This window comes from Metopolophium dirhodum, chromosome 1 (genome assembly GCF_019925205.1).
Source record: "Metopolophium dirhodum isolate CAU chromosome 1, ASM1992520v1, whole genome shotgun sequence".
Lineage (NCBI taxonomy): Eukaryota > Metazoa > Arthropoda > Insecta > Hemiptera > Aphididae > Metopolophium > Metopolophium dirhodum.
The window spans coordinates 21444273-21462224 of record NC_083560.1 but is presented as its reverse complement, the minus strand read 5'-3'; the positions used below and the strand labels follow the sequence as shown (position 1 = coordinate 21462224).

General features: G+C 29.5%; 2 protein-coding genes and 1 long non-coding RNA gene across 6 annotated transcripts in view; 2 read left to right on the top strand and 1 right to left on the bottom strand.

The window, feature by feature from the left end:
* The first annotated feature begins 2515 nt into the window (after window positions 1-2515).
* LOC132935779 (uncharacterized) lies at window positions 2516-7007 on the top strand. Of its 4 annotated transcripts, none has more exons than XR_009663343.1 (6): window positions 3032-3216; window positions 4019-4254; window positions 4325-4552; window positions 5289-5451; window positions 5515-6523; window positions 6599-7007. It is a non-coding gene; the product is annotated as an uncharacterized LOC132935779 (long non-coding RNA). The 4 variants fall into 4 exon arrangements; XR_009663342.1 differs by having other exon boundaries at window positions 5277-5451; XR_009663341.1 differs by lacking the exon at window positions 3032-3216 and adding an exon at window positions 2516-2651 and having other exon boundaries at window positions 4325-5451.
* Window positions 7008-12141: 5134 nt separating this feature from the next.
* Window positions 12142-12966, bottom strand: LOC132934101 (uncharacterized). The gene has a single exon (XM_061000380.1). It carries the CDS (start codon window positions 12964-12966, stop codon window positions 12142-12144), a length of 825 nt encoding a protein of 274 aa, XP_060856363.1.
* Window positions 12967-13644: 678 nt separating this feature from the next.
* The window catches only part of LOC132934092 (uncharacterized), an 18711-nt gene continuing 14403 nt past the window's right edge, over window positions 13645-17952 (top strand). The window contains exon 1 of the mRNA XM_061000373.1: window positions 13645-14452. Within this exon, the coding sequence (XP_060856356.1) occupies window positions 13645-14452 (808 nt within the window). The remainder of the gene's footprint in view (window positions 14453-17952) is intronic.

Here is a 17952-nt window from a genome sequence, read left to right as displayed (position 1 = left end):
TATGTGAAATGAAGTTAAGGGGCAAAACATTGACGCTTGTCCCCCCAGTCTGTTCGATGTGAGTCCATTATATTATCTTAGTCCGTTGTTTTGTTCTATAATATTGACGCAAATGCAGGAAATTGCATATTGAAATGATAACAGCGTTATAACGATTTGTTTCTCGCGGTTCACCGTTTATTTATTACTAACAAATTGATATTGATATTATATTAATAACACAATAATTTAATATAAATAGTTTTATTGAACGCAATCTTTAAAAAATACATTTCGAATAAAATAAACTTTAAATTTAAGAAATACTAATTAGGTAATATTATATAGGTAACAAAAGAACTAAATAAAATGTGTATTTATTATTGTACGCTACATCAATGGTGTCTGAAGTTACACAAAAAACACTGGTTTTTTTATAATAGTATCAATTCTACTCCCTGAATCTTGTGTTTAACTAATTTGTGTTTTATACTAATTTATAGTGTACAAAATTAAAAATTCACTGGAAAATACCACACTTTAATAACATAATATGAACATACAAGGTTTTGTGACTTTTGTCTATCATCAGTTTTGAATTATTATAAAAGTTGAGTTTTTCAATATAAATCGTTTACCTAGATAGCACCAATTCGGAGGTATATATATCGACCAATGAAGTTTTTTCATTCGAAATAATATTTTGTTACAATGTTCTCAATAATCTATCAATTCCATCATCAAAATGATCGAATATAAAATAAAAACTATTTTGTCTGAATTTGCCACCATTTCACTGTAATTACACAACAGCTGATTTATGTTGTATAATAGTTAATGAAGAATGAACTTTTACCTTTCAGGGACTAATACATTACTGAACTAGATAGTGTTTTTTAATTTATATAAAGATTGTCAGTTCTATATTTGTTTTTAAAAAATGCTTATTCTTTTTAATAATATAACAATTTAAATTAAAAATTTAAAAACCAAACAAATTTAATTAACACCCAAATTATTAATAAAAAAATAATTTGAAATTTTTTTTTTATAAACTTCAGCAATGTTATTTTATAAAATATATAATTAGTATTCAATTATTTGTTGTACAGTATAAGTTTTTACAAGTCCAAATAATTTGTATTGATCATATCCTGTCGTAATTTACATAAATCATTTAAAAGTGTTCTTAGTTTTTGTTCGTCTTGTTGCCATTCTTCTAATTGGTTAGTTAATATGTTTTGAATACTGAAAAATATTGAAAAATACAATATAATATGGGAAAAATTTTTATTTTATTATATAGCCTAACCTAACCTACGAGAATCTCTGTAGAAACCTGCTGGCGTCATAGTGCTACAAAATGTATGTGATTGCCTATTCAGCCCCTTTCTCCATATCACTTTTATGTACTCGTTAACTAATACAAATAATTTGGCGCAATATTTTACCTATATTGTATTATATTATAAACCTAATTATTAATTTACATATTATAATATCATAAATATAAAAATATTGTTCATACATATTTTATAATGTTCTCATACTTAAGTTCTATTTCTTTTATTATTTTAATAATTAAGTTATTACTTATTGCTCCTGTAGTTTATGTCTATCTAAATAACTAAATGTACGCAAATAATAATTAACTGTCTTGTGGATTGTTATTATTATCAAGCCATTACATTTTGTGGTCTATATTAACTAATAAATACCTAATATACCAACCTAATTGTGTATAAATAAAATATTTAAAAAACCTATGACTAATTTTATTTAAATATATCGATCCATACAGCCATACACTTGATACAGGTAAATGGTAATGATGTATTGCACGTTTTATTATAAACTATGTATATATTTTTATATTTTAACACTAATAACACTATAATATTAAGTACCTAAAGGCTAATGGACTATTGAACATAAATTAAAAATTAGAAAAAAGCTAAGTATTTGTTCTTTTGTACTAATAACTTATCAGTTAATAGTTATCAGTGTCTAAAAAAGAAAAATTAAGGGGCTTATATAGGCAACCTACTATAATATGTAGCATTACAGTGTCCCCTAGCAAATCTAAGATCTTCCCGTATTCTACGGTTATACGGGTCTTAAGTTGTAGGCATTTTAATGATATCGATAATTGTAAAAAAATAATTATATAATTCTCACAAAATATTGATTATACCAACTAAAAAATATGTACAGTGAGAAATGTGTGACATAAAGATTAATACAAAATATTATTAAAACAATATAAAAAAATGTAGGTACCTACTAAATATTTACAATCATCGTACATTACTCCCTACGTTGAGCGCGGCTACTATGTTGAGTGTTAGTAATGGCAAATGTGTACATATTTATGAAATATATATATTATGCTGACGCGATGTTTAGCTCACATCGTGTAAATGACCGACCGGGACGCATGGTGGTAGATAGTTATGATAAAGTCTACAGTGAGGTAGTCGATAGAGTCTATAATTGGCGGTTGATAGTTGGATGGTCAAGAATGAAGAGTCATAATCGGCGGTCGATAGTGGAATTCGAGTACTGACAACGACCTGAAGAGGACCTGCGAACGACCAGCTCAACCCACATTTGGACGTCGACACCCACGACACACCATGGCCTGATCGGTAACCCGGAGCTGTAATTTATAAGTAATTTATCACTTTTGATGTTGTAACTTGTAGTAGATAATAATAAGACATTCATTTCTCGTTTTAGGTAAGTTTGGCAAAATTTAACTACGAGCTCGATGGAAAATTTTTTTTATGTACAATACATCGGTAGTCGTAATAGTAGTTACTATTTTATGTTGTCTTAATCCCGATACATTTTGTAACGCTATGACGCCAGCAGGTTTCTACAGAGCTTCTCGTATTCTAATCTATAGTACATATTTGCCTCTAATGTTCGTGATCGCGGTTTATGATAATTGATAAGAAAAATAATTGATAACAACGGTCGCCGGTCGGTCAGACGTGAATTAGCGCCTAGCGGCCTACACAACGCACAAGTTGTTGCTTCTCGCGTCCTGTCATTTAATATAATATTTTACATGAACCAATAAGTATAACTAACTTTAAGTATCTTTAATCCGTATTCGTGCTCTGGTACACCGGATTCCATATTTCTATAGACCACGGAATATAATATACCGCATCTACAGATACGTATAATACCTACAAACTGAAGTTAACTACAGTCTACAAAACAAAATAAGTAAGTACCTACGTACATAAAACAATGTGCGTATTGTAGTCAATTGAATATTTTATCATATTTTAATAAGGTGCTCTTGTATAGTATACTACATTCCAAAAGACTGTAGGTTAAACCGATATCGATTAGGTTGGTATCTACTATTTAGGTATAGTTTTTTATAACCATTAAATACATAAAATATGTTAATATTGTTTGTCGTAACGACTCAAGTCGCAAGTACTTTCCTATACTAATAAAATATAATAAAAATATAACATTTAAGAATAAATCATATTTTTTGGTAGTTAACAATTATATTATATACAGTATTAAACCAAATAAGTGGCGGTAGATAGCGTACTGCACGAGCACTTTTATAAATATTATTTAAATATAATTTGATCAATGTTATTAATTTTTGCTGATATAGTATAAATACAAAGCATACCTCATTATATTAATTATTAATATCTAATCATTACTAAATATGAATGTATTATACTATTTCTAGACATTGACCAATGATAAATTAACTTAAAAACAGTTTTAAATGTTTAAAACATATTATAATATATAAAAACCAAATTTATATGTATTTTGAATTGTAAAATATGCATGCAAAAATGCAAGAAAAAAATTAAATTAGGCAAGACAAAAATACAAAACATGCAAGATTAAATTTCAATTTTGCAGCGTTAATTATTTATTAACTTTATTAAAATTCTTATTAACAAAAAGTAAAATAGTACAGATATTGAGATAATATGCAGTACAAAAATGTAATTTGTTAAATTTTAATGTAATTTTTAATCATTAATAGGTTGCAAACCAAGTGAATAACATTTTGGGAAGTACGACAAATTTGATATTATTTGCAGTTATAATTGTAATTACAAATTGATACAACATAGTAAAAGAGATGGATTCTGTAAAACATGTTATACCATGGATAAGTGGCCAAAAGGAAGTTCTGAAATCCAACTGATGTGAATCTAAATTATATATAAACAGCTGTCATACTCCCAGTTTAATTCAAGTCCTACAAAGTCTACACAGGTACCTATGACATTTTAGTAATTTTAACTGCTATAAAAATAAATAATAATAACACGTTCTATGTTTTTAGAGATGGAGTGTTATGTGCTATTAAGTTAGAAACAGAAGACGGTGTAATAGTGTATGTACATAAAGTTGTTTTAGTATCAGCTAGTCCATACTTCCGTGCAATGTTCACCAGTTTTGCCAAAAGGGATGGAGATGTTGTAAATTTAGACAATTCTTTGAAACATTTGCTTGTGGTGAAGAAATGCAACACAATATGGATTATATGGTATTTTCGGTATACCTACCATAGGTAATACAAATTAAAAAAATAAAAAGGTGGGCAAGAGGGCACTGTTCTGCTTTACGCATTAGGAGTCTAGTAGGTCACAGTAATGGATTGTGTTAAATTTGAATTCAATGTATATCATTTCACTATTGAAGATAGTATATTGTTATACTATTCTTAAGTTCAATTTATGATATATTATTTGCCCAAATAGTTGTTTCAAATTAGTGTTTATTCCAAAATAAATAAATTTATATATATTCATTGTATAAGAATAACTATTCAGAGCGAAGGCGTTTAGTCAGTTTAAATAATCATAATTATATTTTGAAATTTTTTATAACTAAAATCGTTATTCTCTGTTTAAAATATATCTAATTTAGTTTATATTTGAGCTTAAAATATCTATTAAAAAGACTGTTTATATAATATAAATAATTATTTTTTAAATTTTTGTTTTCACACTAAAATAGGTACTTATGAGAAATCTTGTTTTAAATTTTCAATTCTTAAACTATGCTTTTAAAATGCTTCTGAAGCAAAACCATTGCTGTTTTTTTATTAGAAATCATTGATTTACAATTTGAAGAAAAATGTTCATGAATTTTCAACTAAACTGTTATTTTCTTTATTGAATCGACTAAAAACAATTGTAATTACATAAACAAGACTAAATGATTTAAACCCTAGTTATTTTATATTATAATCAAAATTATTTAAATTCATTATTATCGTTTATTTGTTTAAGTTTTGTTTCCAGCTGCTAATCTCTTACAGTTGAATCATGTAAAATGTGTATCTGTTGACTTTTTACAAAAACATCTGAATCCTTCAAATTGTTTTGGTATTAAAGGATTTGCTGACTTTTATAACTGCATGGAATTGTCTTCAAGTTCTGAAGAATACATATAAACAAATTTTTTGTAAGCTTGATTAAATTTGACACTGTCAGTAAATTGTATTGATATAATGATAATAATTTTCAGAAAACTGGTTGAAGCTGGTGAATTCCTATCTTTGTCTTCTGAAGAAATGATAAATCTAATCTCTCCTGATGACATTAACGGTCTATTTGAAGAAAAAATATGCCTTATTAAATTTGTAATTGTTGTATTTAATTATTGTTGAAAAATCAACTTACTTATGCGGATTGCGAGGAATATAATTGAATCGTATGATTCACAAATACTAATAACAGGGGGATGGGTATTTGGGAAGAGGATATAACTAAATAATTATGTAAATTTTTGCATTATTTAATAGTTTTTGGCAGTTTATTAAATTAGGTATTTAATTTTAAAGCTATTTCTAAAGGTTAGATTATTATCTAGGACATCTCAAAGGCTTTTGGTAATATTATATTTTAAAGGAAGTTATGAGTATTATAAGCTATGCAAACAATTAACAATTTCAACTCGCTTTAAAATTAAAATTTAATCAGATACCTTTAAATTTTATAAGATAATAATTCCCTCTAATTTTTAAACTAACCTAGCTAAACGTTATTTACTGAGAGTACATTTTTAAAATGTTACCATAATTATCTGTGTAACGTCCACTTTAGATAATAAATTAGAAGTTCACAGTCAAAAAATATTAAATTTGAATCAACAAGCTTAGAGTCATTACGGAAAAAAATACTAACATAACTCAGCTTAATAAAAGTTCATATACTTTTTTGATTATTCAAATAGTGCAGAGGTTTTTGACAGGAGTATTCAAGAATGGCGATTAATATCTAATATGTCTACTGAGAGAGGGGACCCTGGTTTGAATGCTATAATCCCAGCCTTGACACGTGGACACCAGTCACACAAATGTCTACAAAACGCCGTGCCCCTGTTATAGGAGTCTTAGACGGTGTAATGTATGCTATTGGTGGTGCCTGTCAGGAACTCGGAAGTTCAGTGTATCTTAAAAGTGTTGAGACCTATTCACCAATTACTAAAGTTTTGTCTCCTATCAAAGATATGCACTTGTCCAGATTCAATTCAAGTAACTATAAATATAAATTTTTTAAGAAAATCTTTCTAATGAACTTATTGAATTTAAATTGAATTTTCAATATAGGTGGTGTGACATTTAAGGGTTTGTTCTATGTTATTGGCGGATCTGATGAATTTTTGGATTCTGTAGAAATCTATGACCCTAAAACCAATACCTGGATCTTGGAACCATGGCCGAAAAGTTTAGTGAATGTTTATGGGGCAGTAATATTTGATATGCCATCACATTTGAGAATATATTAGCTTATGCATGGTCTCCTTGTTGGTTGTTGTATATATTATATTCATATTAATATATAATTCATGAACACGTGTTAAGTATTTTATACATTTTTGATTTTGTGAATTTTGTATTAAGCCACTTTGATCGCCACTGGACGTCAATGTTTTAATATAAGTTTTAGCTTATTATAATTAATTTGTTCGTTTATTTGTGATCGGTGTATACGACAGAATGTTTGAATAAAATGGTTTTAAATTATTTAAATTTTCTATTATATTATCTCTAAATAAACTTCTAACTAAACGATCTACATATTTTCTTTAAATTTTCTATTGAAAATACGGTTTCTTTTATATGCAGAGTATCTAATAGTATAATACTATAGAATTGACAACAGTATTTTTTCCCTAAATAATTTACAGTAAAAGAGCGAAGGTTCTTATTTGAAAAACTGATAATTGTATCGACACAAGACTTAAGTAATACATAAAAATGTATGAATTTGAAATAATTTGGCTTACCCCAGTAGATGCTTTAGTATATACAAATTACCATAGTGTATCAGAGAATAATAAGCAAGTGTTGTCTACATAATATGTTATTAACGACCCATATATTTGCAAATTAATAAATTATGTTAATTTTTATTATGTTATACTATGTTATATTATAAAAACTGATACTTAATTGTGAGTATTGTGCATTACAGCGTCGTACAAATTACAAATAACGTGAAAGTTTTTATTCCATATTTATAGTCCCACGGATAGACGTGACGGTTTGGTTTGGTCTGGTGTACAACTTCTTCTCTCACAACATACACAATACACACACTAAATATATTTTTTTTTATATTTATAATATAGGCACCAATATAAATGATATAAAAAAGTTTTAATATAATATTTACAATGTACCTACCTTGTAAGAATATTCCAATTATTATGAAAATTTGAAAATACTTGCGTGCGATCACCATTTGTTTTAAATAGTTTTAATGACTATTGATAATAATATTATGTCCGATAAAATAATTTTTAATTGTTTGTAATTTTTAAGTCAAGAAATACAAAATACATCTCGCTAGTAATATAAACACGAAACGTGTTATTTACGACCATTTTGTATGTAGGACCAAGCTTGGAGTAGGTATATTATGTACAAATGTGCACGTAAATGTCATCAGTTTAATGCTATGCATAATTATAAATTATGATACTTAGTTATACGATTAAATATAATACATAAATATATACATATGTATAGTAAATATTTGTAGAGCTATCTTATGTATAGCTACTAAGTTGTTTTTAATAATTAGTATGTAGGTAGGTACTAAACAAATATTATAAATACATATGATATAAGTTGTAATATAAAAAAGGTGGTTAAGTGGGTGTCGCTCTGGTGTACAGTAGGTTAAAAGTTGGTCACTGTAATGGATAGTATTTAATTACGATAACGAGCACTGGATGTTCAAGGGTGAGATATCCCTACCTAACACAGACAAAGTCTTACTCTTTCGAGACTGACCACGATAACGAGTACTTGGCGAGAAAGTAAATACTACGTCTGCTTCGAATGAGGTCATTTAATTTGTGGGCAGTATGATATTATTATATTTATAATAAGGGTTTTTATTATGTATATACTATATACATAACATATTACTAAGAACATTTGATGATATTATTGTGAGCCGTAGTAAGCCGCTACATGAGAAATGAAATAAAAGTGTTGTAAAAATATGAACTTCAAACACTCATAAATATTTAATTTGTTTGTAAATATTTTTATTTTTAGTATAGCTAGACAAACCTATGGGTAATCTTGTAATACATTTTCAAATGTTAGATTTAAAAAGAAATTTTTTTATGAAATCTTAACTCAAAATAATTTGCTAAATTTTGTGATTTTTCAAGATATGAACTTTAAAATGCTCATAAAAAAAAATTAAATTAATAGAATTAAATAGAATTAAAATTTTACAATTTTTTTAATTCTATTATAACAATAAAGTAAGCGCCTTGTATTACATTTTCAAGCTTTTTACCCGACTAATAAATTAATTTTTACTGACATTTATAGAAAAAAAAACTAATATAATTGGAAACTGATAATGTTCAAAACAAGTTAAAAACAAATCAAAATATTTTGAAAATGTTATCGTGTATAGAAATGCATATACGAATGTCGTAATTTCAATAAAAACACATAAACACACATATAATTATCATCATAAACGTTAGGTATACATAATATATTCGATATTTACAGTTTTCTATGTTAAATTGTAATACTTATAGCTAACAAAATTCGAAACATTAACAAAAAAACATAAAAATAAATTCCCTCTAATCAAAAAAATATAGTGTACTTATATTTAATCTGAAAATCAATGCTTTATTCTTGACCGCGGTGTTATAGGTTTGTGTATTTCGCGACAGGTATAGTGATGAAAATCAGTGACAATTGTAATGATAGTATAGGTGTTATATTATTTAGCTGATGAGTGTGGCTCTAAGAATACAGTTTTTAAGATATTTAAACAAAAATATTAACTTTTAGCAAAGGTAACTATGCATGTACCGGTTTTTAAAATGCAAAGTATTAGTTATATATTTTTTTTTTTCAGTGAGATTATGATAATTATAATTGAACTTATGAAAAGTTTACATGTTTTAACATAATATAATGTATGAGCCATAAAACTTGATATACTATCATATTAGAATGTAGATTGGAGAGATGTAAGTCAGCCATTTAGAACTGGAATGTTCTGTTATAGTGTAGAGTTGTATTTAATATCTAATTCGATATGATTGATGGATTGATTTGCAAATTAGTTATATGTTATTATTAATATCTTAGAAATTATCTTGATATGGAAATGATATTTTTACCGATTTTCACTAAAAAATCATGATTTTTTCAAATATATTTCCAAGCTTGTGATGGTAATACACTAATATACATGTGATTTCATAATTATATATTTTATAAATAAATTCTACCTACGTATTTAACGAAAAAATGAGTAAATTATATATGAATAGGTACTATATTGCATTTATTTGCTGTTTATTGGATATCGTTGGATCAGTATGCACGACGATGTTGTGATATATTTTATGTATCTACTGTAAATGTATAATAATTAATATATATTTAAGAATTTAGGTATCAAATAAATTATATATAGAAAATATTTGATGTAAATTGTAAATTATTATTTGAAATAATCGATCGAGTCTATGCATGCATGAATGTTGTTTAAGTAAATATATATGTAAATGTATGTATGAATACTGTTTAAATATATAAGAATATGTAAGGATATATTATACACGTATGTGTGTATGTAAGTAATATAATGTGTATGCCTATATGACATATGTAGGTGACTTATTGATATATAATATATATAATATAATGAATGTTTTATATACATATTGTATACATATATTTATGTAATCTTTATAATATGTTTAGGTGTTTGTAATGTTGAATATGTATATGATTTAATGTGGGTTTGCATATCATACTATGTTTCACATGTTCATTATGTAACTGTAGAATCAAGTGAGATGGGTCGATAATAGTCTCTACTATTGTTATATTATTTCAAGGTTATTATTATGGCTGATGAATGATGATCGAACAGTGCAATATGCATTGTTTATGTATTACCACTCGATTATGGCACTATATTATATGTGTATGTAGATGTGAACATTTTCGTTCAAATAAAAAGCTCTACGACTGTATAATATAATATGTATGTGTTTATTCATTGAAATATAATATTATTTAGAAAAATTAAACAATATAATATTATATAAAAAAAAAAAATATTATTCTATGAATTATTTATAAGCCATCCGCGTAATGCAAAAACTCTATGATATGTACATTGTGTGCGATCTAAGTCCATGTGATATATAGAGCACGGAGATCCTAGGTCATAGTGTTCAATACGATTGTGAGAATAGTTTAACATTATAATTAATAGAATTATTATTAGTATTACCATCGTAATTATCGTCAGTAGATGACATATAAAGTCGATCCAGCTGATTTAATCGAGGGCAGTCGTGATCCACGCCCAAATCGATGACATCGACTTCTGGAATGAAATCTTGTATAATAGTACGTTTTTCCGCACCCTTGATGTAGACACACTTGAAATGTAGTGATTTTAAAATTCTCTCGATTTGCGAATATTCCACGTCACCGCAACATAATGAAAGCTGATGATAGTTACGATACAACCACGTATTCACCGCTTTACTTTTAGCCGTACACGGTGTTTGATTGTGTTTGAAAATATAATGTTGGCTACCGCGGTTGTTTACATCGATAATTGACATTTATTTTATTAGATATTTAAAGTTCGGACCTAGTATGCATTGAATATCTATGATAGCCGACGCCATAATCCACTTCGTCGAGAGTTAAATACAACTATATATATATATATATATATATATTTGTAATAACGTAGAAATAAGATAAAATAAAAATAAATATAAATACGACTCCTGTCGATAGTTATATTAAAATAGTAAAAGTTAGAGTAGTAAAATTACGCTATTACCTTCCTCCAGGTGTTCGGAGGGCTCTCGACATCGTGTATTCGAGAATTAGATCAAATACACCGTACAATATAATTTTATGGAAAAAAACACATAGAATGTGAACATTTAATAATTGTGAATATTTCGGTAGACCAATTGGACAAATATCCTTTGGTGAAAACACCCTTGTACACAATAACACGAACTTTGTCGCCCACGCTAAAATTGATTTTTGTGGTTTTCGCGGCAACGTATTTTAATTTTACCCGCGACGGGTCGTCGTTGGCTTGTAGTGGTGTCACACCAATTGTGGTATGCACCGTTTTCTTATAGTCATTAATTAACTCTGGTAAAATAGACATCCATCCGTGAGAACCTCTGCTAGTGAACTGTCTAAACATTCGAGCTTTCAAAGATCTGTTAAATCTTTCCGATATCGAGGCCTTTAAAGCACTGAAAGTGCTATACATTTTTATATTATACTTTTTTAATAAAGCCTCGAAATTGTTATTGTAAAACTCGCGCCCCCGATCGACGTGTAATAGGTTAGGTCTATCCTGTGCAAAAATTCTACTAGCAGCCTTAGACACTTCGTCACCACGTTTAGTCCTCAATGCGATTCCGTAAGCGTACTTTGTGTAACAATCAATTGCGGTCAATATATAATTATAATTTTTATTGACGTTGGCATATTGACGCATGTGGACGAAGTCCGCTTGGTATAAATCGTTTTTACCGTAAACAATGACGCGACGTCGCGGGTATGTCCTTCTCGCCGCTCCATGAAGTTCGGCCGCGATCTCGTGCTTAGACATTTGGAATTTTTTTCAATATACCAGCCTCGATCAGTTCTCCACAAATCGAGATTATCTCGTTACGAACACCCGTATTACCAGCCGCGAGAGATGAATACAATAATCGTAATCTATCGACCAGCTCATTGGGATCGTTACAATATACAATATTATGTTTCTGTAATCGTATATTTTTACCACTACCAGACGTCTTTTTGTCCTTGGCCGCGAACAGTTTTGAAATTACTTTCGTATATTTCGCCCCTATGGAACTGCGGACACGCGTACCGTCTGTTGTCATGTGCGCTGATGTCAGAATTAAAATACGTTTATATGCACTTAAATCTTCATGTGAATATTTTTCAGCCGCTGGGGACTTGGCGAATAATAACTCAAGAAGTCCGGGCGTTATGGGATAAAAACCGTCATCGTCTTCGATATGCATTTCGTTATCAATAAATTGAATTTCTTTGTTGCCCAAAACATATTCGCCACTTCTTAATTTTTTAGGTACGTATACCTTATCTAATTCAGTTATTGGCCACTGTCCGTATAGTTCATTCAAATCGTATTGCGACGTAAGCGACGACGACGACGATGATGAGGCGGTGGAATGTTTTTTATAGACATCCGGTAGCGATCGCGGTGATGACTGCCGCGATGACGATGACGCGGGCGGGGGTTGTGGCTGATGCACCGATAAATGCGTGCGGGGGGTATCGATATTGTCGCGTATTTTATTAAGAGGATCGATAATAGAACTGAGTGTATTATTTACTAATGATTCAGTTTCAAAACAGCCGGTTTTCAGCGCATGATATTTTTTTTTTATATTCATTCTCGGTTGAATAATATCCGCCAATAACGACGGTGACGCCGGGGACACCGACGGCAAGTTGTTTACCTTTCCCGTGGTACCGGGCAAATGTGTTATATTTCGACGAACCGGCTTATTATATAATAACATATGTGTCGAACCCGGGTCTATAGCGACCGTTATCACGCTCGTGTTCACTGCTGATGACAATAAATTCAAATCTACCGCCACGCCAACACGTCATGCAAAAATCTTTAAACTCGTTGTATTTGATATCACCCGAGCAATGTTCGTCGTAAACGTGTTTCAGGGTCATTTCGTCCTGCTTGAATAAAACTATGAAATTAGCATTGTCCCGATTCAATTGTTTCGGTACACGTGAATACGATTGGGCTAAATACGACACGTCTATTAGATTATGCCTGGATCTCGAAAAGTACGATCGAATGATATTGTGGTTCTCTGTTATCACGTCGTCGAATAGGAAAACAGAATTTGGTAGAGCTTTCTCGGGCGATATCACCGTCTCGTTGTCATTGATTTTGAATAAACTTATAAACGGAACGTCGCATAAAATCTTATCTAGCATGATATATTTGGCTTGATGCAGTGTTTTCGAATAAATATATACATTTTCGAATTTGATCCCGTTCTCGTGAACCAATAACGTGAAAATAAGATTCGTTTTACCGCGATACAATGATACCACGTCGGAAGGTCAAGTCCAATAGCGGTGCTGGTCTGTTGAACACTATAATAAATAGTTTACCATTCGAATTACATTTACCAGGTTATCAGTACTGCGGACCTGGGACTAATTTAGGAAAAAGACTTGCTCTCGGACAGACCGGCATAAACGGTCTAGATTCTCCGTGTAGAGACCACGATATAGCTTACGAGAAAAGTAATTCCTTATCCGAACGTAGTGCGGCCGACAGTATTTTGGAAGAACGAGCTTGGAGCAGAGTGGGCGCGAAAGACGCTGGTTATAAGGAAAAAGCTGCCGCGTGGCTTGTAACCACTGGTATGAAGGCTAAACGTAAAACTGGTGCTGGATGCGGGTTCGGTAATATTGTCGGTGCGTGTAAAAAAGCAATTAAAAAATCGATTAAAACGTGCCCGTCGACGCCGAACATGAGTAAATTAATTAAATCTGCGGTATGTGTTGCACGAAAACATGTGAAAACAAACAAGGGCGTTCGATCGAGGAAAAATAAAAATGAACTACCTCGTGTGATCAAAGTCCCTAAAATCGGTGGAGCGCTAGCGTTAATTCCTATATTGGCTGGACTTTCGGCGTTGGGTTCGCTGGCGGGCGGGGTGTCTAACATCGTGAAGACAATACGCAGTATTAGATCGAACAGCGGATCGCCTATACAATTAGGCAAAGGCATGTATCTAAATCCACATAAAAGTGGTGGGGGTTCGTATACTATTGCCCGGAAATCGAGTGTTCGTGGTTCGCGCAAAAGCATCGGTAATGGACTTAAGAAGGTCGCTGTTAAAAGTAAAAAAATATCATCGACAAAATTAAAAAATAAAAAGTCAGTATCCACAGTTCGGCGCAAATCAGCAAAAACAAATACTGCTAGAAAATCGTCGAGAACAAAAAACTGATTTTACCCAATCGCGCTCTTTATGATTTCGAAATTGTTAAATACGCTAAATTTAAGAAAATACGTCATTTCAGAAGTGTATATTGCATAGACAGGTTGCCCACCGCCGGACCTAATCACACTTATAAATATATTTATTTCCTCGCTTCACACGATGATTTACCAATCAAAAAATTTTATTTTTGAAATTTAGTCTACCTATTAATGTATGATTTTATGGTAGTTAATGTTTATGTTGATGACATAACTAGCTTATTGCCAAAACATAGAATAGTTTCAAAATCTAAACATATAAATATGATTTTAATTTTTATAATAATGATACAATTGCCAATTTAAACATACACTCAGTACTTGATCATATACTCTCTCTTCACACTTAATGACTACAGTGCAATTGGTCATTGCATTGTTGAAATCTTTCTGGATGCTGTTTTATTCGCAATATTTCTATTCAGAATATTTAACAAACCATTTTTGGTGGCTTGGCGTAGTGCGTTGGCTTCTACCAGTGCTACAACTACTAGCATCCGGATGGGTGACCACACGGGTTCATACTAGTTAAAAACCTTGCCACACATACACGTGTTTGCTACCTACCGTAACAACCGTTAATGTGAAAATAATAACAAGAACGATTAAGAATTTGTTGACAATATAATAATATATTTAATAAATAATATCACAATGATAAACATATAAATTATATATAATATTATTTTAAAAAGTAAATTCAAATAACTTATAAACAATTATTTTTTATATGTATTACGATAACCTACCCTACGGCGTATACATAGTTACATAATTAATATATATGTCAAAGAAATGCTTATATTACTAATGAAATGGGTTTATAACAATAGCTAAGGATTGAAAATTGAAAACAAGGCTCTTAGGATCCACGTAAATAGGTTAATAGGATAGTTGAATTATAACAAAATAATAATTATCATCGTCATCATTCGTTTAAATATCTAATTTTTTCCAAATTTGAATTTAAAACGTCTCTAAGAAAATATTGTGTTAAAATATTTTTTAGATTTTTTTCTTACTATTACAGTATTAACTATACTTGAGGAACCTTGTTTTAAATGTTCAATTTTTTTTATTTCACAACCATAAATATTTCATTATGTTTAAACTTTCTGCGAAGATATTAGAGAACTAAATGTTGACTAATGTTTAATTTTACTAATAATCTTATTTTGTCGTAAAGATATTTGACATTTATCATTTTACCTTTAAGAAAAAATTTAAATATTTATACTTTCGTTTGAGTTAACCTTAAATTACTTATATTTCAAAGCATGTTCTTTTTTATTTTTCCTGTTAAAAACACGCCTAAAACTATATCAGTTTAAAAAAAATATTTCATGAAGAAAGGTCATAATGGTTAAAAATTGAAAAAGGTGGATAAGTGGATATCGCTCTGCTGTACAGTAGGTTACAAGTGGGTCACTGTAATTGATGGTGTTAAATTTGAATTCAATGATATAATATCATTGTATAAGAAAAAACGATTCTGAGCGAAAACGATCAGTCAGCCTATGATATTACCAAGTATATTTGATGATATTATTGTGAATAAAGTAATTTATATATAACCTATTTACGAGGAGCCTTATTTTAAATTTTCAATCCTCAGCTACAATAATTGAACATTTTATAAATTTTTAACTACAAAATAATTATTTAATTTTAAATATGATGAATTTTGTCAAAATTTGAACTTTAAATGCTTATAAAAAAAAATTGTGCCTATGTATTTTTAATATTTTTTTAACTGCTATTGTAAACAAAATATCAGGAGCCTTGCATTAAATTTTCACGCTCTTTTACCTAACATATAAAATTTAATTGATATTATAGAAAAAAACCTAAAAAAGTTCAAACCTCAAAAAAAATCAAATTATTTTCAAAATTGTATGGTGTATAGAAAATGCTATAATATAACCATTCAGTGAAATTTTCAAGTATCTACAGTCATGCGTTTTTTTAATTACAATAAAATAAGAAAATTGTTACATGAGAAATCGAGTGAATATCAAATGTTGTAAAAATATGAATTCCAAACGCTCATAAAAATTAATTTTACTTTCTTGTAGACAATTTTTTTTGATAAATTTAGACAAACTTATGAATCATCTTGTATTACATTTTCAAATCTTAGATTGAAAAAGAAAAATTTCATCAATTCTCAACTCAAAAAAGTTTGCTAATTTTCGTGATTTTTCCGTATTTTGTCAAGATTTGAACTTTAAAAGAAAACAGATTTTGCGTAAAAATTCCCATTTTTTCTTAATTTTTCTTTTGTTTTTCATATCTCTTTTGTTAACTATTTTTACTTTTGACCCCCCCTAAGTACCAACTAGATTCACTTTCCTATCAGAAAAGTTACTGTTGAAGAAACCATGAACATTTTTACTGTCCTAAATGGTGATGACAGACACTAAAAAAAAAACACACATCATTGTAAAACAATACGTTCATCGCTTCACTCAGAATCTAAAAAAATTATAATTATAAATTTATCTATTACTTTTTTACTTTTTGGGAAGCTAACATTTTAATTATATCATCTGTATTAATTACGTCTAAAACATCACTCTCTGAACACAAAACCATAAAACTATTTAAATTTTCTTGAGAACTGCTCGTTCAATATTTGTTTGTACACGAGCTAATTTGGAAAAATTTCTTTCAGCCGAACAATTTGCAATAGGTATTGTACAATCTGCCAGGGGACTACTATTGTTTGATATCTGTTGTGGGCCTGGGGCCATGGCCCTCCTGCCACCACTTAATCTGGGCTTGGCCTCCTTGTAGCACAATTAATAAATCCTATATATTCTCTAATTATATATAATTACATGATTATGTATATTTTTATTCAACATTTAAATTATTATTATTATATTTATTTACATAATTACCAAGTATTACACTTTAATTGTTTAATAATTCTTAAAATGTAAAATATATTTAAAAAATGGTTCTAGTTTTTGAAAACACTGCGAAATTATCCATCAGTTACCTAGGTTACAAAATATGATCTATGGCAAATGACAATCGTCAGAGACGAACAACGATTCCATTACTAACATATTATTTCGTTCCATTTTGGTTGTTGAGCTATTTACACAAATTAATTTGTAATTGATATTAATTAATCTGAATACCTACTTCCGGATTGAACATTTGGGTCGGAGATGAAGACGCGCGCGCTGCATTTCCCCAGGTGGCTCTTAAAGGGTACGTTTTGTTTCGCCGGAAGAATAAAATTTATGATTTACGCAGTGGTGTAGTTACGGTGGGGGGGGGGGGGGGTTATAAATTGTTTATATAGAAATTATCCGAGTATTTACACTTTTATTATATGAAAACAACA

Excerpts from the sequence above, each read along its gene's own strand:
- LOC132934101 (XM_061000380.1), bottom strand. The coding sequence starts at position 12,966 with ATGAATATAAAAAAAAAATATCATGCGCTGAAAACCGGCTGTTTTGAA.